The sequence below is a fragment of the Carassius carassius genome, chromosome 28, assembly GCF_963082965.1.
Source record: "Carassius carassius chromosome 28, fCarCar2.1, whole genome shotgun sequence".
Lineage (NCBI taxonomy): Eukaryota > Metazoa > Chordata > Actinopteri > Cypriniformes > Cyprinidae > Carassius > Carassius carassius.
This window is the reverse complement of record NC_081782.1, coordinates 29,034,179-29,061,168: the sequence shown is the minus strand read 5'-3', so window position 1 is coordinate 29,061,168 and position 26,990 is coordinate 29,034,179. Positions and strand designations below refer to the sequence as shown.

Sequence of the window (26,990 nt, the reverse complement as noted above, 5' to 3'; positions counted from 1 at the left end):
TCGTACTCTTGGTGTGTTTAAACACTCTTCTGTTCTCTCCTGTGTGCTGTGTATCTATCAGGCAGTGGTAAGTTTAGTTTCAGTTGTTCTGCTCTCACTCTTAACTCTCCTAATCTCTCCCTACACGCTAATAATATGTGTGACACACACACGTCACACATGGTTTGTGTAATATTTCTCCTGGACGTGATCGTTCTCCTCTGCAGATCTAATCCTGAGCGTTAATACTGTGTGTGTACATTGTGAGGTATTTCAGGTAAATGAAGTTGAGTTTCAGACTGAGACATCTAAATGTTAAACGGTTAACCTTCATTACAGAAGTTGAGTTCATTGTGCTTTGTCAAACATTGCTGTCTTTTTAACAGTTGCTTGTTAACAACTGGGCCTCAGCAAAAGCTGTTATATCCACCTTTATGTTATATCTGTTATATCAACATTTGTAGATTGAATATGCTGTTACACCTTTTGATATTGCAAACTTGTATTTGTCATCATTTTATGTGAATATTTTAATTTTAATTGTAATCATAAACACACTGGTTTGTAGCGTAAACAGAGTAAATTCTTAAAGTTTTACCATTTACTGTACTTTATTCTTGTATTTATTAATCTAACATTAGGGTGGCCATTTCTATACTCTGCAGGATTCAGGATAAAAATCCTAAACCAGTGACAAAAATACCAACAAAAAATAAAAATTTTCCCATTAAGGGATTATATTTTTCACCTTTTTTAACTTTTACAAAGGCGCACTTTCTAATTGTATTAGATGTATGCATGTAAATTCATATATTTATTAAATAATAAGACACTATATGCACCAGTCAAATGAAATCAGTCTCAATGTAATCCATGTTAGCACTTCATAAGTACATACATTTATATGTATTTACACACACTGTTTAATGCAGCCCAGAGATGCCATGAACGCATTTACACTACAGATACAATTGCATTAATAATGTTAGAAGATGCATATAAAATATACAGAATATATAACGTTAAATATGAAACTAAAAGCTACAAGGAGGTGGCGACAAGTCACTGTCTTAATGAGTGAGTCGTTGATTCACTCATACAACTAATTAGTTCAAAACGGTTGATTGATTCAGGAATAAAGTGAGTGATTTGATGATTTCAGAAGTGTGAACTACTGTACTGTAGATACTACTCTTACTATTTCTACCATATAAAGATATGCTAAAGTAGTAAGAGTGGTATACGAGTATGTAGTTTAGAATGGATGAATGGATGAATTTTTTGACTAGCCTGATTCGTTCAAAAATGCTGAATCCTTCAGGCAGGGGCGGACTTACCCATTAGGCAAAGGTAGGCGACCGCCGTCAGTCCCAAAAAGCCAGGGAACCCCTAAAATGCTTTTCATATAAAAGTTGTGGATTAGGTGCTGACACATGAATGGTTGATGTTTAAGGTGTTTATAGCACAACAACCATCCGAGTCCGTGGTGCCTGCAGGTGTACGGCTTTGAGTACCACGAGCGCTCAGACTGACCTCATCAAACATTTCAGCAGCTATCACAGCCCTGTGTGCATCCCGTACTTCTCGACTGTATCAGCAATGCCATTAATTATGAATTTCTGTCTTTTGCATGCCAATATAACATTCTGCATCTAAATATAATGCCAAATAGAAGTAGAAAATTGTGCAATACGCACTTGAAAATTGAGTGAAAAATGAAATTGGGTTAGCCTACAACAATTAATTGGTTGACTGTTTTACAAATGGAAATACAACGAATTCATGACATGGGTTAAAAAAAAGAGGCTAATAAGTAATTCACATATCATAAAAAAAATAGCATTTCAGAAAATCCTTTACCTGTTAAGGTATTTAGCTTTCAATATTTGTATTTTTATTTTTTTATAAGGTCTGTGAGGCAATTCGCTGAGTTTCGGTTCATCATTGTGAAGCGCTCCTGTTCAAACCCCAGACGACAGAAAGCGTTTGTTTTCTTTATTTTATAAAAGCACAACATTTTGTTGATATTGTGAGTGAACACAAATAAAACGAGCCCCTTTACAGTTTAGAAGGGCCTATATTTGAGGCCCGTGCAGGGCTCTAATCCACGTCATCCAATGCTGTTTTGTTCTCATCTGTGAGCATGCTCTTGATATATGTATTTAAAGCCGTTTAACATGTACATTAAAAGTTTAGAAACACTGAACACAACTATGGGGCACCATTGTGCAGCAACAAGCATCAAAACAAAAAAGGAACCTCAAGGTTGATCTAAGAAACTGAGTGCAAATCCTATATTTTGCCTTGGGCCCTCAATTTACTAAATCCACTCCTGCCTTCAGGAACCAAACAGCATTGTTATCTGCAGTGATTGGCGAAATACAGCAGATCAGGCCATACTGGTAATAGTGTATCTAAAATGGACATAACATTTACATATATTTATTTATAATATACCATTGTATAAAATATAAAATAGAGATTTTAAAGGAGAACATATGAGCAACCTGAAACCAGACACATGGCCGCCCTGTCACACATTCCCAGAAACATAGCTTACTTCCGTGCAAAATAAGGTGGATGCTCTGTACTAGACGCTCCATAAACTGCTGATCTGTAGTTCATGAGCAGTGTTGTGTTCTCCAGGGCTTCTTTGAGGAAGAGGAGAGTAAGGAGTTTATCTATAAAGAGCCCAAGCTCACAGGACTGTCCGAGATTTCTCAAAGACTCCTCAAACTCTACTCAGACAAGTTCGGAGCTGACAACGTCAAGATGATCCAAGACTCCAACAAGGTTTGTCCTGCCGGCTCTTCTCTGACCCATGAACAGTCTCTTATTCTGAATCAGTAAATCTAGGGAGACTGTCGTTTGCTGTGTGTTTTTCGCAGGTGAATCCTAAAGAACTGGACCCCAGATTTGCCTACATCCAGGTGACCTACGTAGTGCCTTATTTCAATGAGAAGGAACTGCTGGAGAAGAAGACCGACTTTGAGCGCCATCACAACATCAGCCGCTTTGTCTTTGAGACGCCCTTCACGCTTTCTGGGAAAAAACATGGAGACGTGGAGGAGCAGTGCAAAAGAAAAACCATCCTGACCAGTGAGACGCTTCAGAATAAGATTCATTCAAAACTGACACAAGCTTTTGATCTTATGAAAGCAGTTTAATGCTGCTCCAAACTATGAAAGGAATTGTGACAATTCTGAGGGAAAAAGTGAGAATTGGGAGAGATATAAACTCAAAATTGTGAGATATAAAGTTACCTTTATCATTTTATTCTGTAGTGGAAACAAAAAATCTGAGTTCTGAGAAAAAAAGTGAGAATTGCGAGATTATATCCGGAAAATCTCAGATTATATAAAATTATGTCAAGTTTATATCTGGAAAATCTGAGTTAACATCTTGCAATTCTGACGTTATGTGTCAAAAAATTCTGTCTTTTTGAAATCAGAACTCTAAAATAAAAATAAAAAATCTAAAAAGATTTATGAGATAATAGGATTTTGAGGAAAAAAGTCCTAATTGTGAGATTTAAACCCAGGATTGAAAGTTAAAAAATCTGAATTGTGAGTTTATATCTTAAAATTCTGACTTAATGTGTCACAATTCTGTCTTTCCTCTTGCAAGAATTGTGAGATGAACTGGGAAAAACAAGAAAAAAGAAAGTCAGAAATGTAAAATTAAGGTTGTGTAATTCAGATTAAGAAATTCAGATTTGCGAGAATTGTGAGATGTACGATTAAAATTGCAAGGAAAGAGTCGGAATACTGTTGTTATGGTGTGATTCTGACTCTGCATGTCAATATTGAATTTTTTTCTTGCTATTCTGAGAAAAAAGCCCAATTTGCTACAACAAAAGACAGAATTCTGAGATATAAATGCACAATCACAAGAAGAAAAGAGTCAGAAAGGTGAGATAAAATAGCTTTTGTGGCTTCCATAGTAAGAGATGTTACTGTTCTAGAGCTTCTGCCTGAATTATACACCCCTCTCGTTCAAGATCCTGTCAAGCAGAAACCCAGCAAGCAATCTAAAGCATTCAGCTTCCTGTTAGGACCTTTGGCTGTGTGAGCCGTTTCTGACAATTGGATAATTGCAAACCCTTAACTTGCACCTTTCCAACTCGTGAAACCACTCTTGTGTACTGTAAAATCCACCAGGCACCCGTATTCAGTTTGGACTGCCTGCTGTTGATGCATGCATGGATTTATTGAGAACATTGCCAGAAGCACTGATTTAATAATGGCCGTTCTGGATTTCTGACCTCAAAACATGATGCAAATCTGTCTATTTGTTTGCAAGCCTGGCAAATACTGGCTGTCACAGACCCAGTAACTCCCATCTGTGCTGTGTGTGTCGTTCTGCAGCCAGCTCCAGCTTCCCCTTCCTGAAGAAGCGTATCGAGGTGGTGGAGCAGCAGAGCACGGAGATGAACCCCATCGAGGTGGCGATCGAGGAGATGAGCCGGAAGGTGTCTGAGCTCAATCAGCTGTGTGGCATGGAGGAGGTGGACATGATCCGGCTGCAGCTCAAACTGCAGGGCAGCGTCAGCGTGAAGGTGAGGAAGCACCACATCTCCTGATCAACATACGGCTCGGGGAGGGACTCCTTACAAAATAAAAGTAATTGCATTGACTACTCTAAAATATGAGACTCCAATGCTTCAGGAACTTACGGCTAATGCTTATTCCATAACCGTTTTATTTCCTATTTCAGTTTTATATACAGTATATGCATTATTTTTTCAGATTAACTTTTTTTTTTTCTCAAGGCATTGTAAGATGTGTTTCAGTATCTATTAAACTGCATCTTATGATTTCAAACCTGCATTTAACCTTAGATGCTAAAGAAAGGTGCTTAAAAATGAAGGATTTTTTGACATCAGTGTTGAGTTCTACTGTAAGGTTAACCCTCCCTGCTTTAAATGCTTGAAAACGATTTCGTTATTTAGAAACGGGATTGATTTTCAGGAATGTATTTGTTGTTTCAGGTAAACGCTGGGCCCATGGCCTACGCCCGAGCCTTCCTCGAGGAGAAGAACGCCAAGATGTACCCAGACAACCAAGTCAAACTCCTGAAAGAGATCTTCAGGTACCTCACTGCATCAAGAAACTTTTCCTCACGCACAGTTAATATTCTAATGCCACCATGATAACTGGCATCAGAATTTTTATATAAGCATCATAATGTTTTAATGATGTTATAAATGCACTGACAGCTAAACAATGCTCAGAGTTTTTGGCGTGTACCGAGTGATTTGACCAGGACTGTTGTCTGTGGTCCTGTAGGCAGTTTGCAGACGCGTGTGGTCAGGCCTTGAAGGTGAACGAGCGTCTCATTAAAGAAGATCAGCTGGAGTATCAGGAGGAGATGAAAGCTCACTATAAAGACATGCTGAGCGAGCTCTCTGCCATCATGAACGAGCAGGTAAGCACACTGTTACACATCTGAGAGAGAGAGAGAGAGAGAGAGAGGACTGAATCTCTGGAGTAAAACACAAGCGAGCGAGCGCATGTGAAAATTACATGATCCTCAGATATAAAACAGAATATAAATCAAAACTGGCTAAAGTGACAGAATGAAATGTCGACTGTGAAGCTCTGGGTGTTTTGACCATCACATCTAAAACAAATATAGTCTTTAAAAAAAAAGCCATTTTTTTCTACTTTTTGTTCAAAATGCTGCTTTTTAATTGTTTTTTATTAAACTTGCCCACATTAAAGAATTTATATAAAAATGCATAAAGCTAGAATACAATATTTTTGTTGTTGTTTGTTTAAAAGCAAAGGTTCAGATCTATTTTTTGACTTATTGCATACTCAGATATTCATAAACAAAGTTTTGTTAAAATGATCAAAAATGACAGCATTGGCTAGCAACTTAAAAAAACCTTGTAAGGATACAGTTAAATGCATGTTAAATGTAACCCTAGAGCACAAAACAATTTTGTTTATTTGATTTATGGTTTGTTCGGAGGACAATATTTGTCAGAGATGCGACTATTTGAAGATCTGAAATCTGAGGGAGCAAAGAAATCTAAATACTGAGAAAATCATCTTTAAAGTTGTTCAGATGAAGCTCTTAGCAATGCATAAAATACATTTTTCATATATTTGTGGTAGGAAACTTACTAAATATCTTCATGGAACATGATCTTTACTTAATATCCTAATTAGTTTTCTCTGTATGTCTCCTTCTCTGTAAAGATCCCGTACTCGAGACAGCCAGGAACAGAACGACACAGTGCCCTCTGAGCTGCGAGAGAGTTTGAGAAACATGGCTCGAGGACTTTTCTGACCTGAGGGACTAAAAAAACGTAGATTTTAATGAACTAGAAATAAACTAAAATGAAAAGTATTCTAGACGTGTGGATGAAGCAGAATGGCGTGTTTTCTTCTAAACCCTGTTGTTTCTAGAAGCAGTGACCTAAATTAACTCCAGCTGTGTTTGACTAAGCAGATATTTTCTAGGGTTTACTGCAGTGTTTTCTGTCGCCATGCTTCATGGATCTCATCTCTAGTGAATGTAAAGCTCCTAACAGTCCCAGCTCTTTCCTTTTACAAACACAGATCTGCTATTTTATACGTTTTTTTAATGATTGACAGTGTTTTACTGTTATTACATGTACTGCTGTAAATTGTAAATAAGTATAAAATTTCTTTTTATATATTAAAATATGTTATGATTGTTTGTGTCAGTTTTAATGCAGCGATTTGACTGAATAAAAATGTTAATGTCCAAAACTGATAAGACAAACTAATGAGGCAAAATACAAAAGGTATAAGAAAAAAAACCATAATAAAAACTTTGAGCTCAAACTGTGCACTGAACTGACAATACAGGTGCTGGTCATATGATTACATTATCATCAAAAAGTTGATTTATTTCACTAATTCCATTCAAAAAGTTAAACTTGTATATTATATTCATTCATTACACACAGACTGATATATTTTACTTCTTTTAATTTTGATGATTATAACTGACAACTAAGGAAAATCCCAAATTCAGTATCCCAGAAAATTAGAATATTGTGAAAAGGTTCAATATTGAAGACACCTGGTGCCACACTCTAATCAGCTAATTAACTCAAAACACCTGCAAAGCCTTTAAATGGTCTCTCAGTCTAGTTCTGTAGACTACACAATCATGGGGAAGACTGCTGACCTTACAGTTGTCCAAAAGAGGATCATTGACACCTTGCACAAGGAGGGCAAGACACAAAAGGTCATTGCAAAAGAGGCTGGCTGAACAACAGACAGAGTCAGAAGCGTCTCGCTTCAAAAAGGACTGGACTGCTGCTGAGTGGTCCAAAGTTATGTTCTCTGATGAAAGTAAATTTTGCATTTCCTTTGGAAATCAGGGTCCCAGAGTCTGGAGGAAGAGAGGAGAGGCACACAATCCACGCTGCTTGAGGTTCAGTGTAAAGTTTCCACAGTCAGTGATGGTTTGGGGTGCCATGTCATCTGCTGGTGTTGGTCCACTGTGTTTTCTGAGGTCCAAGGTCAACACAGCCGTATACCAGGGAGTTTTAGAGCACTTCATGCTTCCTGCTGCTGACCAACTTTATGGAGATGCAGATTTCATTTTCCAACTGGACTTGGCACCTGCACACAGTGCCAAAGCTACCAGTACCTGGTTTAAGGACCATGGTATCCCTGTTCTTAATTGGCCTGCAAACTCTCCTGACCTTAACCCCATAGAAAATCTGTGGGGTATTGTGAAGAGGAAGATGTGATATGCCAGACCCAAGAATGCAGAAGAGCTGAAGGCCACTATCAGATCAACCTGGGCTCTCATAACACCTGAGCAGTGCCACAGACTGATCACCTCCATGCCACGCCACATTGCTGCAGTAATTCAGGCAAAAGGAGCCTCAACTAAGTATTGAGTGCTGTACATGATCATACTTTTCATGTTCATACTTTTCAGTTGGGCAAGATTTCTAAAAATCCTTTCTTTTTATTGGTCTTTATAAATAACTTTGTTATTTTCAAATTTTCTGAGATACTGAATTTGGTATTTTCCTTAGTCGTCAGTTATAAACATCAAAAGAAATTAAAATTTGAAATATATCAGTCTGTGTGTAATGAATGAATATAATATACATGTTTCTCTTTTTGAACGGAATTAGTGAAATAAATCAACTTTTAATGATATTCTCATTATATGACCAGCACCTGTGTATGATAAAACTCTGAATACAAAAGCTGCACTGTTTTGAACACAGCCAAGCTACTAAAAAAAACAAAAATAATAATTACTTCAGCACTATTATCTGTTTGTTAATAGATACTTATAGACTTAATTATCTATCCTTTTTTTTTGCAATCAACCGTAATGTGAAATTAAAGTTTATTTTATATATATATATATATATATATATATATACATACACACACACACACACCGGTATATATAGTGTAATTTAAAAACCACTGGGTACAAAAGTTTGTATTATATATTATATAATAATAATCTATGGAAGCCTGTAATATTCCACCACTGAATAAAACATGGTAATTTCGACTGTTTATCTCACAAGTGTGACTTTTTTTCTCCGAATTGTGAGATAAAAAGTCACTAGTTGTTGTTTCTGGTGTGAGGGAGTTTGAGGATCAGTCCTGTGGTTTCGGTCAAGCTGAGCTCCACACAGACGAGCTTCTAGAGAAAGATGTAGCTTGTAGTGGTTTCCACAGTAAGTTCTTGAGCTGTTTTCAAGTGTGCTTCGATTCTCCAACACCAAACCAGAAGAGCTGCGAGGCGAGCTGACGGTGACACACACAACACAAGTACAAACTACTTGAAGAGCACAGATTTAATGATGGCAAACAACGCACTCTTACACAATCTCACTGTATATTACTTTTAACATTATCTTAAAATAAAGTTAATTTAATTTTCACAGAAAATGAATTACTGCAACGGAGCATGATTTAGTATTTAGGGACATGTTTTTTTTATTATTAAAGGAGTTTGTCAGATTTAGTATTGTTCCTGAAGCTGTGAATATGGTGCTAATATTCAGAGCGTGATGTAACTCTTCGTATGAAGCGAAGGTGTTGCTTTGAGTTTATTCTAGTTTCTCGTCTCCTTCCTCCACGTCTTTGAGACTGAGCACCTCCAGTGTCCCCTTGCCTTTAGTCTCGCAGCGGATCAGCTCATCCACATCACGGAAACATCCCGGATCGATCAGACACACCTGGACAATACACAACACACTCTTACTGAAGCCTCTGCTGCTCACCAAACCGCCATTCATTTGATCAGAAATACAACTAAAACACTGATACAGTGACATGACTATTTCAAACAGCTGTTTTCTGTGTGAATCTGTGTTAAAGTGTAATGTATTTCTGTGATGCTCCGCTGTATTTTCAGCATCATTTCTCCAGGCTTCAGTGTCACGTGATCTTCAGAAATCATGATGATGATTTACTGCTCAAGAAACATTTCTGATTATTACCAAATGTTCAAAACATTTGTGTTCATATTTATTTTCCAGGATTTTTTGATGAATTGTAAATTCAAAAAGGAACAGCATTTAGTTAATATCTTTTAAAAAAATTATACACTATGATTAAAAAATTAGGGGTCAGTACGATTTTATGCATTTTTTTTTTTGTTGAAGAAACTAATACTTTTATTCAGCAAGGATGCATTTAATTAATCAAATGTCACAGTGAAGATATTTATAATATTTGAAAAATCTTTTTCACATAAATACTGTTCTTTTGCACTTTCTATACATATATTTGTGTGTGTGTGTCTTATTTGAAACAGATCAACAACTTCATATATGCATTTCACACAGCATAAGCATTGCATTAACCGAACAGATCTAATTAAGAGTCTGACCATCTCCAGCTGCTCGTCGAAGTCCTCGCTCTCTACGGTCTTGATCAAGGGTCTGAGCTTCTCCTTCAGTCTCTTCCCGTCTCTGGCCGGCAGGACGAAGCGCAGCCGCATGTGAGCTCTCTGGATCTGGATGGACTGCTGCAGCTGCTTGATGACCTCGAGCGCCTGCACAGACAGACAGTGTTAGCCACAGAGAGACACGGAGATCCTCACCTCATCGCTCTGCTCACCTGCTGTTTGGTGCTCTTGTTGGCCTTCACAGAGAAGTGGATGTCCTTCATGGCTCTCTCGATCAGACTCACGGTGTAGGGCCGCTTGGTCTCTGGGTTCACACACTTTTCTGCCACGATAGTGGCGATGTCACGAAACATCTGCTCCAGCTGACTCTGGCGCTCCTTGTCTGACACCTGCAGCTCTCCTTTAGCTAAAATCTGCACACAGATCAAAACGACCCATTGTACCTCGTTACTTTAACATGAAATAAGACAAATAAAGCAGCGGTGTGCAACAGCAGATCGACCTGTTTGCATATTTCTGTCAGGTCTTCTGTGCCGAAAGCGCTTGACAGGTCGTCCTTCTTGGCCACTTGACCCTTGGACACATTGACAAACACTGAGTTTGTTTGCAGGACTTCATCAAGATCCTTCTCCCTAAAACAACAACAAACTAAATACAGTTGATTTGTGAACATTACATTAATGTCATTTAAGAAAATGATAAGTTGTCCAACAAAGTGATCATGAAATTTCCATTTGGAGAAATGTAGCATTGCATCACTTGCTCACCAATAGATTATCTGCAGTGAATGGGTGCTGTCAGAATGTTTTTACAATCACACAGCTTTTGTATTCTCCCGATGTTCACTGATTGACTGGAGTGCTGTGGATTATTGTGATGTATTTATCAGCTGTTTGAACTAATTCTGACGGCACCCATTCACTTCCACTGCTGAGACACTGATGCAGTGCTACATTTCTCCAATCCTGATGAAGAAAAACTCAGCTACATCTCGGATGACCTGAGGGCGAGCACATTTTAATTTTTAGGGGGAACTACCCCTTTAAGAGCTTGTCTGCGAGTTGAAACTTGCTATTTATAAATCAAATAACGCTATCATATTAAGTCAAATAAACTCTTAATTCGATCACTGAAAAGGGTCTTAGTTGACAACTGTATGTGATCACCCTCAAAAAATTACATATCACACACATTTGACTCTGTAACACTAGTATGAACACACACATTTGACTCTGTAACACTAGTATGAACACAAACAAGTACAGCTAGCTCTGTAAGTTAGCGCTAACTGAACAGGTTTAAGAACAACACTCACGCTCCAGATCTCCAGCTCATCACTTTGTTCTTATAACAGGCGATTTCAAACCTCTTCCCTCCTTTCTTCATCCTCACGACGGCGACATTAGTTAACCTGATCTGGTTAGTAGGTGTGAATATTGACATCTTTGACACGCTTTAGGCTCTCGCTGCTGCGTTTATACTGACTGTATTTTCTTCCCGTCACTCCCTCGCGATCATTAACCGCGCCTCCCCGCCGCAGCGCCCCCTGGAGGACTGGAGAAATGCCATCAGAACATACAGGCTTATAGAAACGTTGTGCCATTCTAAGAGACTTTTATATACACAAAATGTGCCTCTTAGAGCCCACGATCATACATTAAATAAGAGCATGTAAATGATCGATATACAGTGAAATAAATAAGATATTAAAAGGGGGAATGTAATGTATTTCAGCTCGATGCAAAGGAGCTTGTAGTCATCAGCACCAGAGTACAACTCCTCTCAAAGTCCCTTTTGATTGCATTAAAGCAAACAGATGTAGTGAGGCTGTATAATCCAACAGAGGCCCTGTCTACTTTTCATAGATCCACCGATAAACGTCAGAGATCATACCTATCTATATAAAACTAAATCAGAAACTGTGAGAATTAACATAGAGTGCTTAATGCTTTAAGACCAAGCAGAATCCTTTGCCCGCTGGTGTTACAATAAACTGGGGTCCTGAGATATTTGGAGCCACTAGGTGGCGCGTGTATGAAAATTTCACAAATAACATATTGTTTTGAAAATGTTCAAATATATTTCTGTATGTCCAGCCTAAAATGCAACGGTTTACATTTTCGAAATAAATTCCAGTTTATGTTATAAGATTAATTATCTGAGCGATTTAGAGGCCTGAGGTTTTCAGATGAATGGACAATGTAAGTGATTGAACTATTGTGCAGCTAGTCTAACATAATGTACTTGGTTTTTTAACATTGTCTTTTTTAATCAATTACACGTTAATTACTACAAACCAAATAAATAAACAAACGTCGTCAGTAATAAACATCAATATGTGTAACTGAATAGACAAAGGTCTATTAACTTTTAATCAATGCTGATGACAGATTCCTGGAAATATGTAATTTCTCAATGATGTCATGATGAATAAAATGTCATGATGTTTCCGTATTATTCATTATCATGTGTTCCTTTTTCCAAATATTGTTTTGTAGTTTTAAGACCGTTTTGGGTGAGAATGTAGTTGTTCTAATGAAAATAACATCTATTTGAAAATGTGCCTCGACGTTCTCAGAGATGTGAGCTTCAAGGACTTCAGCAGCCTTTCACTTCTCATGAAACCACCAAAAGCAGCCCTTACCTCGTCCAGAACTTCTGGAAGTTGCTTCTTGATCTGATGCATCTATACCTGTAGTAGTTAAACATGAGTTATAATTCTGAGCTGAAGGTGGGAGAAGCAAAGGCAGAGCCGACAGGTCAACAGGCCAAAATAGAGCAAAGTTATCCAAGACTGGACATTGCCTTTCATATTATCGACCACAACATTATTTTAGATTTGCGTGGAAAATGGGTTGACATTAGTGCAATTGCATTGGCACGGTCAAATCATACTACTCTGACCATTATCACTGTAGCAGGAAATTAAGAGGCGTCATATCGATCACAAGTTTAGTATGGTGTACCACAAGGCTCAGTACCGGGACCATTGCTTTTCGCAATGTACATGCTAGATGCATTTTGAGATAGCATTAGAAAACATAGTTTTTACTGCTATGCTGACAATATTCAACTCCACATTTATTTGACCAATTCACAAATCTAATGGAATGTAGAGCTGATATTACAAATTGGATGAAGAGTAACATCCTACTAAATTCTGAAAAAAAAAAAAGTTTTTAATTAACCTCCACACATAATAACCTAGAATATGGTCTAACTCTTGATGGATGTTTTGTTAAGTCTTCGCCACCGGTCAAGAATCCTATCATTTGAAGACCATATCTCTAGCATGTGTAAGCTTTTTTCCATCTTAAAAATGTCTCCAAATTACAACATATGCTCTCAAATCTCAAATTCAGGCATTCATGACCTCAAGGCTTGATAATTGTAATGCTTTATAGGGTGGATGCTCTGTGCGCTTAATAAACAAACTCCGGCTGGTCCAAAGTGCAGCAACTACAGTGCTTAGAACCAAGTATGACCATATTATACCGGTTCTGTCAACACTGCACTAGCTGCCTATTTAGCATCGTATATACATTTTAGCTAATCTCTGCAGAAAAGCGGACATCGAAGGCCAGAGTTGAGAACCCCTGATCTACATTAATGCCTTTTTGACCCTTGCATATACAGTATGATGTGCCATCCTACTTTTTCGGCCCACTGGCTTCTCTCAATGGCATCAGCCCCCTTAGCCTGTGGCTGCTCTACACACATGCATTTCTTGCAGAGCAAACAGCACAACAATGTACAGGGAAGAATATGCATGGCGTCACAGCATGCAACACAACTTCGAGCATGCTGAGGACATCTTGAACACGCTTGCTGTGGTGGCTGAGTGCAAACACTGAGCCCCCACTGAATGGACCTATCCGTTTCTGGCTCCCATGCAAATGAGTACTGAGCTGAAAAGAGAGATCTTTGGCCATGTTGGGCTGTTCTTGGTACCCACCACCTAGCACACTCCAGTGTGTATAGAGACGGCTCAGCTGTCCCAGATGGTGATACCATGGCTACTAACAGAGGGAATCCAAATCGAGGCCATGGAGTTATCCAAAGTCACTCAGTGGAGATTCACGGTGAAGAGAAAAGAGATGGATGGCCCTCATAATCCTGCTAATATGCCATTTTGATACCCTATGAGACAACAACCCTATGCCCACAGACCCAACTCTCAGAGGTGCAGCAGGTGCCATATAGTTTCCATATCCACTTCACCAGATACCTGGGAATTGGAGGCAAGGATCTGCTGCATAAAAGATCTGCTGGTGCTGCTGCTGTTTAGAGGAAACTGGCTGGGGCTGAGTCAGATAAAATTTTATGGAGGACCGTTTCCTGATTCTGGGAGAGAAGACTACAATGCCGACTGTTCTGACTTCAAGTGCGTTTACATATCTAAATAATTTGTCACTGATGATTCAAACGCGAGTTTTGAGGAGTGCGGAGTAGGCTTGTTGTTTGTCGTTTCTCAGATCACAAATGCAGACATGGTTTTGTGTTTACGTGGTGCGATGCACACATGTAACAAGACAGTATAAGTCATTGCAATCCATAATTATGTCCCCACTGGATGCTACAAATGCCTTGTTTGTAATGGGTTTTATTGGGGTTTTTTTCTCATCGTGCAGGGACACAGCATCACAGTATGTTAAGGACGTAAAATTTCTGTCACATGCTTGAGGCATTTGGCCAATCAAAACACACTGGATAACTGGCCAATCAGAGCACACCTTAACCTTAAACTGCATAAACACATTGCATTACACCAAATAATGTTATTTTTATCAACATTATATGAACCCTTCAATACGGATTTCTCAGTAGGTAACAACAAATGTGGAAGTTAATCAGAAACATGCACTTCAGGAAGTCAGAAACATACGTTTACACACAAACTGACCAAGCAAACGCAAAATGGAGTGGAATTGCTTTTTAATTTACAAGAAAATATCGGAGTTACTTTTTCAAATACATAACACTAGTTACTTTGTTTTCCCTTTTATTGATCGACAGCTCACCCTTTCACATGTTGAGAGAAATCGGAGGTAAGTGCAAAGCGTTGTGTTAACATGATGTTACTGTAGTTCTAGACTATATGTTAACATGTATTTAAGTGAAAGTGAAAAAAAAAAAGTGAAAGTGACGTGACATTTAGCCAAGTATGGTGACCCATACTCAGAATTTGTGCTCTGCATTTAACCCATCCAAAATGCACACACACAGAGCAGTGAACACACACACACACACACACACACACACACACACACACACACACCCGGAGCACACACCCGGAGCAGTGGGCAGCTATTTATGCTGCGGCGCCCGGGGAGCAGTTGGGGGTTCGATGCCTTGCTCAAGGGCACCTAAGTCATGGTATTGAAGGTGGAGAGAGAACTGTACATGCACTCCCCCCACCCACAATTCCTGCTGGCCCGGGACTCGAACTCACAACCTTTCGATTGGGAGTCCGACTCTCTAACCATTAGGCCACGACTTCCCACGATTTACTCATCTCACTTGCACAAAAACAGATTCAGTATTCCTCAAAATGAATAAAAACAGTACAATGCAAACTACTGAACATTTACATTTCCTTCAGCCTGACATTTTGCTTTTGGTGTCAAAACAGAATAGAACTTTTTCATATTAAAACTAACCAAGCAAGCCAAGACCTGATTTAAAAAAACAAAACAGAAATGTAATGTAATGCATTGCTTGTTAATGTATTTCCCTAAAAAGTAACTAATATTTATTTACTTTTTAAGGGAATAAAGCAACATTATAATGCATTACTGCATAAAAAGTAACTTTCGCCAGCATGGTTTATTTATATGGACAGCCAAAGTATGTGATTTTTTTCATAACTGGGTTCAGGTGTTTAGAATTCAGAATACATTTTAGTATAATAATAGTTCTAGGTTCTAGATATAACAGCTATGACAAGATTAAACTAAAATCTTATGTTGTTGAATTGATGCTGAAATAATCCTATATTATACCTGTAATCCCTATCTGCTCAGTTTGATCAGAAGTTCTTTAATTAGTTAGGTTGACTAATCAAAAAGTAAAATAAACAAATAAACAAAAAAGCTTAATTTATCAAAAAAAAAAAAAAAGGTGGAGCATTTACACATAGCTGGCTTTTTGGGAAAACAAGTGAGAATACACACCGGTCTTATAAACCTATCAGACTACACATTTGCAATTAAACAAACATACATAAAAGTAAAACCTTTTTAATTTTGTGCCAAAACATTATATCTAATAAAGGTTTTAGATGAGAGATTAAACTTTATACTCACCTTGTTGGGAATTAATAAGAAAACATGGAAACGTTTTGCATTATTTTTGTAACCTAGCCTCCAGCATGACCGAGGAAAGCCTACCGCGGATTCAGGGACGAGAAGAAGACACGTTGTGCCATTTAATTGATTGCATAACCATCACCTTTAACCCGCTGCACTTTGAAATTGATTGTTTTACGTTGCGTTTTCGACATTCCAAAAACTCCCATTAGAAGCGTCTACTGCGTTACCAGGGGAAGTTACATTTATTTAAACCTTACTCTGCTTTATATTACAACAACACGAAATATAGATACACTGCTGCATATTTGAAACTACGAATAACAAACACTACAGACACATATGACTGTGTTTACACGCGTATATATGCATAAGTGAACAGATATCGCCCGTGTCCCCCCTCGGCGGAATGGATCAGTCCAGCGAGTATGACGAGGGGCTTCCGCGTCGCGTGCATCGCTCGTCAGTGCTCAAGTGAGCAGGTAAGAACTTCTCTTGAACTTTTCTGTCTTAAAACCATCTTATAGAGATGTGATCTACATAGCAGTCAACTTGCGTTTATCATATATTGCGCGATAATAATAACGTCTGCATTTAGATGCCGACGAAGATTTGCAGTGGGTTAGTAGTTCCTGGTTTGTTCTTCAGTTTTATAGAAACAAGTCAACAAAAAGACCTCACACTGCAGAAACAGTGTGTTTCATGTGAGAGTTAATTCCACAGTTTAGAGTTTAAGTGTTTGATCAACATTTTAGAACATGCATACAGATTTTCTAATTATAAATCACCTTTTTTACGTTTATAAATAAATATACTTTGTAGTTTAGTAATTCATAGACGTTAAAAGTGTTTATAATGTGTTCTTCACTGTCGTGTTTTAAGTGTAAAAAGGGAAAAAGTGAATCTCCTTTACCTTTGGTACAATTTCACATTGCTCATGAATTAAGTTGAGGTTTTGCTTAAAAATGCTATTAATATACTTAAATAGAATAAGTAATTAGCTGTACAAAATATGTGCAAAGAAGCCTTGAAGTTAACTCTTGGTTAATGTTGGTTGGTCTGTGGTGACATGGCAGTTTTGGGCTGGTTGACTGTGATATTCTCTGTCATGTTCTCTGATGCTGACCAAGCAGATTCACAACTCTTCTTTAATAGATTTGTCAAATGCATGCTTCCCAAATGTTTCATGTGTCATGATTTCACTGCATTTCACTGATGGACCGGAGGGGTGTGGATTACTTGTCATATGTTTGGACTCTCATTCATTAATTAAAGGAGTTCACACTGATTATTAGCGTGGATGACACACAGGTGAGTTGCTCTGGTGGTGATGTGGACTTTGGAGGCTGAACATGGCATTGCTTGTAAGCAAAGCTGTGAGATAATAGTGTTATTGTTTGAGAATGGGTGATAAAAAAGATTAGATGTAAATTTCATAACTGAATTTGCTTGCTGTTTTGACATTTGACTCCTCGTGATGTGTTCCAGTCATTCTGACCTGTCCAGGAGTTCGTTTTCACCGAGAAACATAGATAATATCATTGCATTGGACCAAAACTGACTGACTTTGCTCAGTGTATAACAACTTCCCAGAAACATGATCATTTTTGTAACATAGAGTTTTTTTTGTTTTTTTAATGAGACGTTTACGAAAATTGGTTAAATGTCTTATTTCTTGTATTGGTTTCCGGGTTGTTTGTTTTTTTGCAACTGATTGTTCATAGACCTCACTGACCAATCCAACGCTCTCCATTGACTTTGTATTACGAGAAACAACTTCTTTGTCATTTGTCTTATAGAAAAAAAATTATAAATGTATAAAAGCTGCTATGTGTACAGCAAATATGCTAAAAAACAAACAAACCCAGACCTACGTTGTTTTTATAAGCTGTCGACCCAAAAAAACCCAAGCGTTTAAGGACACATAGTTGTAGCTATCGGGGTATTTCACGATCATGTCTCAAACACACAACATGTTTCGTAGGATTCGAAGCCGTGATAACAGCATTGTGCTATAAATATACTTTATTTTAGTATAAAATAAGAACTCGGATAACCCATATATTGTCATAGTCCTGTGTTTATAAGTCACATTGAAACAATGAAAGCAGTTAAACCTTTTTTTATTCAGCTGCAGCGATCAAATCGCGATTTCCATTCCATTTCGATTAATCGTGCAGCACTAACATTAAGGCTCTTAGTCTTTCACAAAACAGGCAAATAATTTGAAGTAGTGTGAGAGCGCGACGATGCTCTAAATGTGTTTGCATATCAACGTGATACTTCCCGTTTCCTTTTCCGCCCGTCCTACGAAGGCCGTCTCGTTTAGTTCAAGGTTGAGGACACTTTGTCTACGCACTTTTTAGAGGATTCGACCTCCGGAGGGCGCAGTCGTCTTAATGAGACACCGCTTATATATTCTCCGTTATAGATCAGTGGTTCATTAACGCAGCTCTGTTTTGTTTACAGCGGTAACTCTGTATTATTGCTGTCCATAAGCGCCCCCTGCTGGCAGGAAGTGAACTTGCGTCTCTTTCAGCTCGTCTGCATTTTCGTTCAGATATCTTTAGTATAGTTCCACAAAACTACAGTCAGACCATTCTGTTTTTGCTTCAAATAAAAAAAAAAAACTGCTCATGCTGCTTGTGTGCCGCATCTTTGTGTGGATGATGGTTAAAATGCAGTGGTTGGCATTACCATGGTGCTTTTTCGTTCTGCTTTTGGTGCATAAACATTATATCGAACTTGTATCAAACTTGTTTTATCCAGAAAAATTCTATTATATGATAATTCTGGTTATTGATGTATCGTCCAGCCCTAAGATCATGCATGGCGATGTTACTGTGTTTGCTGAGATGCCACACACGTTCTCTGCTGATCCTCTCTCTGTTAGCGGCGCTCCTCGTATCGATCGATGGCAGACGCACAGAAGGATCCTGCGATGGACGAGCCCTTCCTCAGTAACCTGGACCTCTTCCTCTTCCTCTTCTCGCTCATCGCTGGCCTGATCGTCTACTGGATGGTTTTCCGCAAAAAAGCCGAGCCCATCCCGGAGTTCAAAAAACTAGAGTCTACGTGAGTACCTCCAAACCGCTTTCTCATAAATGAGGAGGAAAGAAAATGGAAAAAGATTCACTTTTTAGCTTTAATTGTGTTATCTGTGTGACTCCAACTCTGCTGAAAATGCTGGGTCATATTGCACCCCAAAATGTAAAGATTGTTTCATAATATTTTTTTATAAAGGAAATGCAGCTTAATTATTTATTTTTTAGTGTAAATTAACTAAATATACACCATGATTAAATGTGTTGTTATGCTGAAAAAACACAGTGTAGTTCATACAGGATAATTTTTTTATTATGATTAATTGCTATCACTCTCACAATAATAATAATAATAAATTTTTTTTTTTTTTTTTTTGCCCACCATAAAATAAATGTAATGAAATTTCCACTTGAAAGTTTGGTGTCACATTTATAAGAAGTTTATTTATGAGAAGAAGAAATCGGTTTATTTTTTTCTAGTGCTGAGTAATGATTAATCGCAATTAATCGCATCCAACATAAAAGTTGTATATTTAATACGTATACATAAATGTGTGTGTATAATATATACATTTGACAGGGAAATAACGCCATATTTTGGAAACAGGAGATGAAACTAGGGATGCACCGAATATTCGGCCACCGAAAATTTTCGGCCGAAAATGGCCAAAAAGTGCATTTTCGGTTTTCGGCCGAAACACTTTTATTACCGAAACAACACGGCCGAAATGTTATGATGACGCAAACAGAAACCGCGACCTGCACGTGCACCTGCATAGCGCAGACCACGAGCTCCCCGCGTCATTCACTTCACACCAGTGGGTCTTAATAGAGAACATTCTCTCTATTCTTATTCCTTTATTCGCAGCACTAAAGCGTCTCCTAACAAAGAGATTGAGACGGACCACGAAGTGAAAACAAAGAAAAGTACAGTCTTATAGAGTCTGTTAGCACACGTCTCACTGAGATCTTTTCGGATCCTCCGCACTTCATCGCGAATGTGCTTGATCCGCGTTATAAAGACCATTACTTGGACGCGGAAATATGGCAGAGCACACGAGAAATGCTCCAGGCCGCGCTGGATGCGGAGAACCCGCGTGGAGACGGAGAAGCGCCAAGCGCAGGAGACTGAGATCAGAGCGCAAAAAAAAAAAGACTCGTCTCTGCATATATAATACACACACATATACATATACATGCATAATATCAGATTGTAGCCATATTTCTGCTAGATTTTTTGCTAGATTTCTGCTTTAATTTGATAAAAATGTTTATTTATGCCCTGGCCCTATTTAAATACACTCTCTCAAATATTTCTCAAATGTCAGGCAGATGACAAGCTCAACTGCTCAACAGCTAGATGGTTATCTGTCTGAAGTCCCCATCCCCAGAAGTGATAACAGTCTTGCCTACTGGAGAAGTAATGCACTTTCTAGTACTACAGAGAAAAATTTCAAATGCTCTTCACCTAAATGCACTTTTTATGAGAGAACAGTTAATTTTAAAACCTTTCTGTAGGCCTGTACATTATTATTTAATATACAGATGAGTGGGATTAAATTTTAGTTTGAATTTTATTTTATACTGTGCATTGTTGCAATGTGCTTAATAAATATTTGCATAATTTGTAATTATGCATTTTTATGTTTTTTTTATAATTTATGTAATTGTAATTATCTTTGAAACTTTAATATTAATTTATGCAATTGCAATGTTTTAATTTTAGTAAAGTTAGTACACGGTCATAGCAATAAATGCAATGGTACTAATAATTGGGATAATTTCTTTCGGTGTTTCGGTTTCGGTTTTCGGCCTTGGTTTTCTCTTTTTCGGTTTTCGGTTTCGGCCAAGAATTTTCATTTCGGTGCATCCCTAGATGAAACATTACTATTCTTAATGTTTTTGAAAGAAGTTTCTTCTGCTCATCAAGCCTGCATTTATTTGATCAAAAATACAGAAAAAAATGTAATGTTGTGAAATATTATTACAACTTAAAATAACAGTTTTCTATTTGAATATACTTAAAAAGAATAATTTATTCCTGTGATGCAAAGCTGAATTTTCAGCATCATTCCTCCATTCTTCAGTGTCACATGTAACATCAGTCTATCACATGATCATTTAGAAATCATTCTAATATTCTGATTTATTATGAGTGTTGGAAACAGTTCTGCTGTCTCATATATTTGATCAATAAAAGGTTAAAAAGAACTGCATTTATTCAAAATAAAAAAAAATTCTAATAATATATTTTCTTTACTATCACTTTTTATCAATTTAACACATCCTTGCTGAATAAAAGTATTGATTTTATTTAAAAAAAAAAAAGAAAAAAAAAAATTACTGACCCCAAATTACTGACCAGTAGTGTATATTGTTATTACTAAATATTTATATTTTAAAAACATAGCTTCTTTTTTTTTACTTTTTATTCATCAAAGTATCCTAAAAAAGTATCACATGTTCTGAAAAAATATTAAGCAGCAGAACTGTTTCCAACTGATGAATAATGAATCATCATATTAGAATGATTTCTAAAGGATCATGTGATAATGATCCTAAAAATTCAGATTTGCATCACAGAAATAAATGATAATTTAAAGAATAGTAAATTTAAAAACAATTATTTTAAATTGTAATAATATTTCACAATATTACATTTTTTCTGTAATTCTGATCAAATAAATGCAGGCTTGATGAGCAGAAAAAACTTCTTTCAAAAACATTACAAATAGTAATGTTTCCAAACTTTTGGTCTGTACTCATTATATATATATATAATGTGTATGTATGTGTGTGTGTCTATATATACATAATAAATATACACAGTACACACATTATTTAAACAACAACTTTTATTTTGGATGCGATTAATCGTTTCCCAGCAATATTTTTTTTTCTGATAAAAAAAAAAAAAAAGTCTGTACGCAAGCTTAATCTTCTTGATTCAAAATATAATTTCTTGAGAACTATAAATATAATTACGTGTATAAACTCAGAAATAGAAGTATTTCACATCTGAGAAGAAGTGAAGTTGTGATCTGTAGTGTCCGTGTCGTTGCAGTCTTCCTGGTGAAAGGCTTCAGCTTGTGTCTCTTCGGCCGTGGGTGATTGTGCTGACGCTGGAGCTGCAGGGAATGTTTATTGCTTGATTATCCTTGAGCAGTGTCGCTGGCGAAGGTCTTACTCAATGCCAGACATCACAGTCGCTCCTGAGCTGTTCGTGAGAGAAACCAGAGAGCGTCATCAGTGTTTCATTGATCTCTCGTTATATATCACCTGCTTTCAGACACAGACAGAGTTGGAATAGGACTAGAACAATTACATTTAGTCATTTAGCAGACACTTTTATACAAAGCGACTTCCAAACAAGGGCTTTTACATTACAATATTCCATAACTTCCTTAAAATGTAACTAATTACATTACTTTGCATAAAACGTAACCAAGTAATTTACTCCTCTGAGCTGGGCTTGCTTGATTTTTATTACAAAAAAAGTCATATTATGGGTATATGTAAAAGCTCTTCGATGAAAGTGAAATGAATATGCCTCAGGCTGAAGGAAATGTAGATTCAGAAAGCTCATAGGTTTCAGCCGTGCTGCTATTCTGTATTGCACGAAGAGTTGGATACAGGAGAAAGGTTTGTGTCTTGCTCGGAGTTTGTGTTTCACAGTTTTTATCCATTTTGAGGGATACTGGATCCATGTTTGTGCAAGTTGTGATTGTCCTGGTTCTTACTTCTGGAGATCAAGCTGTATATTGAGAAGTAACCTCTGTTTGACAGTTCTGGATCAGTGCAGTTAAAGTTGCTCTTCGATGCACTGAAATGGTGTTCGATCTTATCAGTTTTGCAGATCGTGGCGGTCTGCGTGCGTAAACAACACTTATATGTGGTCTGTTTTCAGTGTCAGTTTCGCTGTCACACTAACACGGTCCACATCTGATCTTCAAATGAATGTAGAAACAATATAAAGACCCAGTTTTAATAGGCCTATTTGTTTAATTTTCTGTTGTTCTTTGAAGAACCTGGTTATTTGGCTGCTATTACTTTAAGAGCTGCTGCTGCTGAATGTGATGTGGATCTGACACGGTTTGAGTCACGCTTCAGTATGAACTGATGCAAGCGACGGCACAGTATAACGGCTGACAGAAGAGGTGAAGTGAAAAGTCTCCTGTTTGAGGTCCTCATAAGGACGGTCTGCGGAGAAAAACATGTAAATGATGGAAGCCGAGGCAGCGGTTGTGAGTGGGGTGGCCTGCATTAACTCCATTAAATATTTGTAACGCCATTAAACTGGAAAAATGAAGCACTCATTTATTTTCTGTGGCAGAAATGGGCTTTCACTAAAAATGCTTAGATTTTTCTTTTTCTTTTTCAAATCATATCAGCAATAATGATGTATATTGCATACTTCTGTGACATTTATTTATTAACACAAACTATAATTAATTAGTTTGTTTTCCCATTTATTTCTGCCCGTTTGGCTGATTCAGGCATGAATCGTGGGACAGAATGATAGCATAAGCACAGCCAGCTGGAGCGATCGCCTCTACTCATGTCAAAGTTAATGCCTAATTTATATCTGGATTTTTTTCTTCCAGTTATCTAAGGAACTCCATAAGCACTCAAACTCAAAGATACACTGCCTCCTTTCTTAACTTTATGCAGTGGTGTATGTATTATAGGATTTATACAGCGAGTTTTAGCGATGTCTTAATCATCTTTGCTGATGATGTAGAATAAGTGAATACTGTGAATATCACATTGTTTTATGAACTAGATGTCTATTTACAGCATGTTTTTGCTGCAGTGTATTCAGTCACAGGCATGGATAGATATGTGTATTAAGTCTTAAGCTTGTAAATGCAACCTAATAGACCTTTATTGCATTCAGTGTGTCGTCACATCCAGCCTACGATTAGTAGCATAATCAGATTTCCGCCTGCATTATTTTCAATGGAGGGTTTTTATTGGGACACATTGTTTGTTATTTTCTGGCATTTCTTGAATGTAAAGGTGGTCAGTCTCTGGAGTGTTGTGTGTATATACACACAGTAGGCATGTGATCTCTCCTTTAAATCAGGAAATACGTGTCTGAAAATAGAAGTTAAGTAGGTGTATGATGCCTAGTTTTTGACACATCTGTAGAGTCTTGAAAAATCTTGTCATGTATTTGTTCCTTGAATTAAACAACATCTGTTGAATCATTAGTTAACGGCTTTTACTGACATAATGAATCTTTCTAGATCTGACTGATTGTGCTTTTGTCCCTAGCTCAGCACAGACACATGTGTAATGTGTAATGAGTCTGTAAATCAAGCTGATTATGGCTTGTTATTGTCCTCCAGATATCTGCACTCATCAGCCCAGCTCCTAATGTTACACAGATGTTGTCCTCGAATTAGTGACAAAAGCAGAAATTGAATTTGGTTCAGTGTCTGTGAAGAATAGAAGTGCACAGAAGAGCTCTTTGTCTTTTGAAGCACTTTGAAATAAAACAATCACACTATCCTTTTTTAGTAAATGTGATTTTACTGTGAACAATTCATATTTGTTCCTCTCTTCTTCTTTTTTTTTTTTTTTTTTTTTTTTTTTTTTTAATATGAGTAATGTTGAGATATGCAGAGCTGGGGGGTGCAAGGACTGGGATTGGGAAACACTGCAATACAGAATGAAAGATCTGTTCATCCAAAAATTAGCTGAAACTTTACTCATCCTCAGGCCATTCAAGACATAGATGAGTTTTTCTTCATCAGATTTGGAGACACGTGTCATTGCATCAGTGTGTCATCAATGGATGCTCTGCAGTGAATGGGTGGCGTCGGAATGAGAGTCTGATAAAAACATCACAATAATCCACAGCACTCCAGTCCATCAGTGAACATCTGGATGAAACAAATCTATCAAACTGTTGCTTCAGGCTACAATAATAATGCATAATAACACTTCCTCCAGTGAAAAAGTGCATCTCCTGTTGTCTTTCACATCAAAATCCAGACACAGATTTGTTTAGAGCTGTTTTGGCCTGTAAACAGTGTTTGATGTGTGCAGATTTCTCTCCTGATTCAGACCAGAACACTTTTTCACTGTTGTTATGGATTGAATATGCATAATGGATTTGTTTGTTACAAACACACAACTTTTCTCCTCCAGATGTTAACTGATGGACTGGAGCGCTGTGGATTATTGTGATGTTTTTATCAGACTCTCATTCTGACGGCACCCATTCACTGCAGAGCATCCATTGATGAGACACTGATGCAATGACACATGTCTCCAAATTAATTGAAGAAACATGCTCCTCTACGTATTGGATGTCCTGAGGGTGAGCACATTTTAGCTAGTTAAAATTTTTGGCTGAACTATTCCTTTAAAGAAGAGAGGAGTTATGTTCCAGTCACTCAGATGTTCTTTCGTCCCAATAGTTGGGTTTTTAGAAATTGCAAAGCATGTCTTCTGTCTCTCTCTCTCTGTCTCTCTCTCTCTCTCTCTCTCTCTCTCTCTCTCTGTCTCTCTCTCTCTCTCTCTCTCTCTCTCTGTCTCTCTCTCTCTCTCTCTCTCTCTCTCTCTCTCTGTCTCTCTGTCTCTCTCTCTCTCTCTCTCTGTCTCTCTGTCTCTCTCTCTCTCTCTCTCTCTCTCTCTCTCTCTCTCTCTCTCTCTCTCTGTGTCTGTCACTGGAGGATCCTCTTATGATGGATGGTGTTCTCCGGAGGGAGGAGTCTTAAGAAACTGCTGTTTGTGTCTCTGGCATCACGAGAGGATGTTGGCTCTTCCTCTAGTCTTCTGTGAGTGTTTGGCATGTGTGTCGTCCAGATGTGGCATGTGTTTGAGAGCGAAGGGAATCGGCGTGATGCTTCACCGTCTGCAGACCGTTGTTGATGGAGGAGGGCCGCTCTAACAGACTCCGTCACATTCAAGCTCTCCTTCAGGTTCTCTTGTACGACAGATGGTTTTTCTCACCGATGGCGGTGGATTGTGTTTCCAGTGTGTGCGGTAGTTAACGGTTCGTCCTTGGACGTGTTTCTTGTGATCATGGGCTGTGTGTTCTCCTTACCGGAGGACCGGCTGGTCTCCTTCCACAGGTGAGTGTCTGCTGAAGGAGTGCTCTGCTCCTGGATGAGTATGATCCTTCAGATGGTTCACATCATCACTGATGAACTGAAGTGAGTGAGTCAGACCAGAGCGACGTGCAGAACGTGCTCTTGAATGAGCAATTGCTCTCCATACAAGTACACAATAAATACTAGATTTTTCAAAAGCAGTATAGTTGAAAGAAGTATTTTTATTATAAAAGAAGCTTGTTGTATAACATAACATCATTGCTCTATAGAGCTCGCTTCATATTTCATGGCAAAAAGTGCTGTTGATCTTCTTTCACCGTTAATGAAAGCATTATAGTCATTCTCTTGTTAAATAGAGAATAGTAACTTTAAAGCACTGGTGTTTCCCATTTAAAACAGAGTTCAACAGCAGTTTTCACTCATTAAATCACACTATTCACATCCTTGTGCAATAGTTGGCGGTGAGCCCAGAGTTTTTACACAGTGAAAAGTCTCCCAGGCTTTTTCTATTGACTGAACTCTCTTGAACTCTTGAACAATTGTTTTTAAGTCTGTGTGTGTGTTTGTGTGAGAGAGAGAGAGAGAGAGAGAGAGAGAGACTTGATTTTCCAGATGAAAGTGAAACTTCGGTAACACTTTAGTATAGGGACCAATTCTCACCGTTAACTAGTTGCTTATTAGCATGCCTCTTGTTAACCCTTAAACAGGCAAGAGTGGAA

At 37.8% G+C, this 26,990-nt stretch overlaps 3 protein-coding genes across 8 annotated transcripts in view; 2 read left to right on the top strand and 1 right to left on the bottom strand.

Annotated features, from left to right (window-relative positions):
* LOC132108285 (dedicator of cytokinesis protein 10-like) overlaps positions 1 to 6,669 on the top strand; it is a 131,767-nt gene extending 125,098 nt beyond the window's left edge. For all 5 annotated transcript variants that reach the window (XM_059514970.1, XM_059514974.1, XM_059514972.1 and 2 more), the window contains 6 exons: positions 2,626 to 2,772; positions 2,868 to 3,078; positions 4,347 to 4,537; positions 4,970 to 5,070; positions 5,268 to 5,406; positions 6,186 to 6,669. In XM_059514970.1, coding sequence (XP_059370953.1) covers positions 2,626 to 2,772; positions 2,868 to 3,078; positions 4,347 to 4,537; positions 4,970 to 5,070; positions 5,268 to 5,406; positions 6,186 to 6,233 — 837 coding nt within the window. In that variant the 3' untranslated portion in view covers positions 6,234 to 6,669. The remainder of the gene's footprint in view (positions 1 to 2,625; positions 2,773 to 2,867; positions 3,079 to 4,346; positions 4,538 to 4,969; positions 5,071 to 5,267; positions 5,407 to 6,185) is intronic.
* A 2,113-nt stretch (positions 6,670 to 8,782) lies between these two features.
* sbds (SBDS ribosome maturation factor) lies at positions 8,783 to 16,314 on the bottom strand. The gene is made up of 6 exons (XM_059514981.1): positions 16,161 to 16,314; positions 11,171 to 11,409; positions 10,358 to 10,487; positions 10,068 to 10,268; positions 9,838 to 10,002; positions 8,783 to 9,181 (listed from the first exon to the last, which is right to left on the bottom strand). The coding sequence occupies exons 2-6, from the start codon at positions 11,296 to 11,298 to the stop codon at positions 9,053 to 9,055; spliced, it is 753 nt and encodes a 250-aa protein (XP_059370964.1). The 5' UTR covers positions 11,299 to 11,409; positions 16,161 to 16,314; the 3' UTR covers positions 8,783 to 9,052.
* Positions 16,315 to 16,576: 262 nt separating this feature from the next.
* The window catches only part of LOC132108287 (NADPH--cytochrome P450 reductase-like), a 30,530-nt gene continuing 20,116 nt past the window's right edge, over positions 16,577 to 26,990 (top strand). The window contains exons 1-2 of one of the 2 annotated variants that reach the window (XM_059514976.1): positions 16,577 to 16,645; positions 19,057 to 19,238. In XM_059514976.1, coding sequence (XP_059370959.1) covers positions 16,592 to 16,645; positions 19,057 to 19,238 — 236 coding nt within the window. In that variant the 5' untranslated portion in view covers positions 16,577 to 16,591. Of the gene's footprint in view, positions 16,646 to 19,056; positions 19,239 to 26,001; positions 26,293 to 26,990 lie in introns of those variants that run through there. The other variant, XM_059514977.1, reaches the window with a different exon arrangement.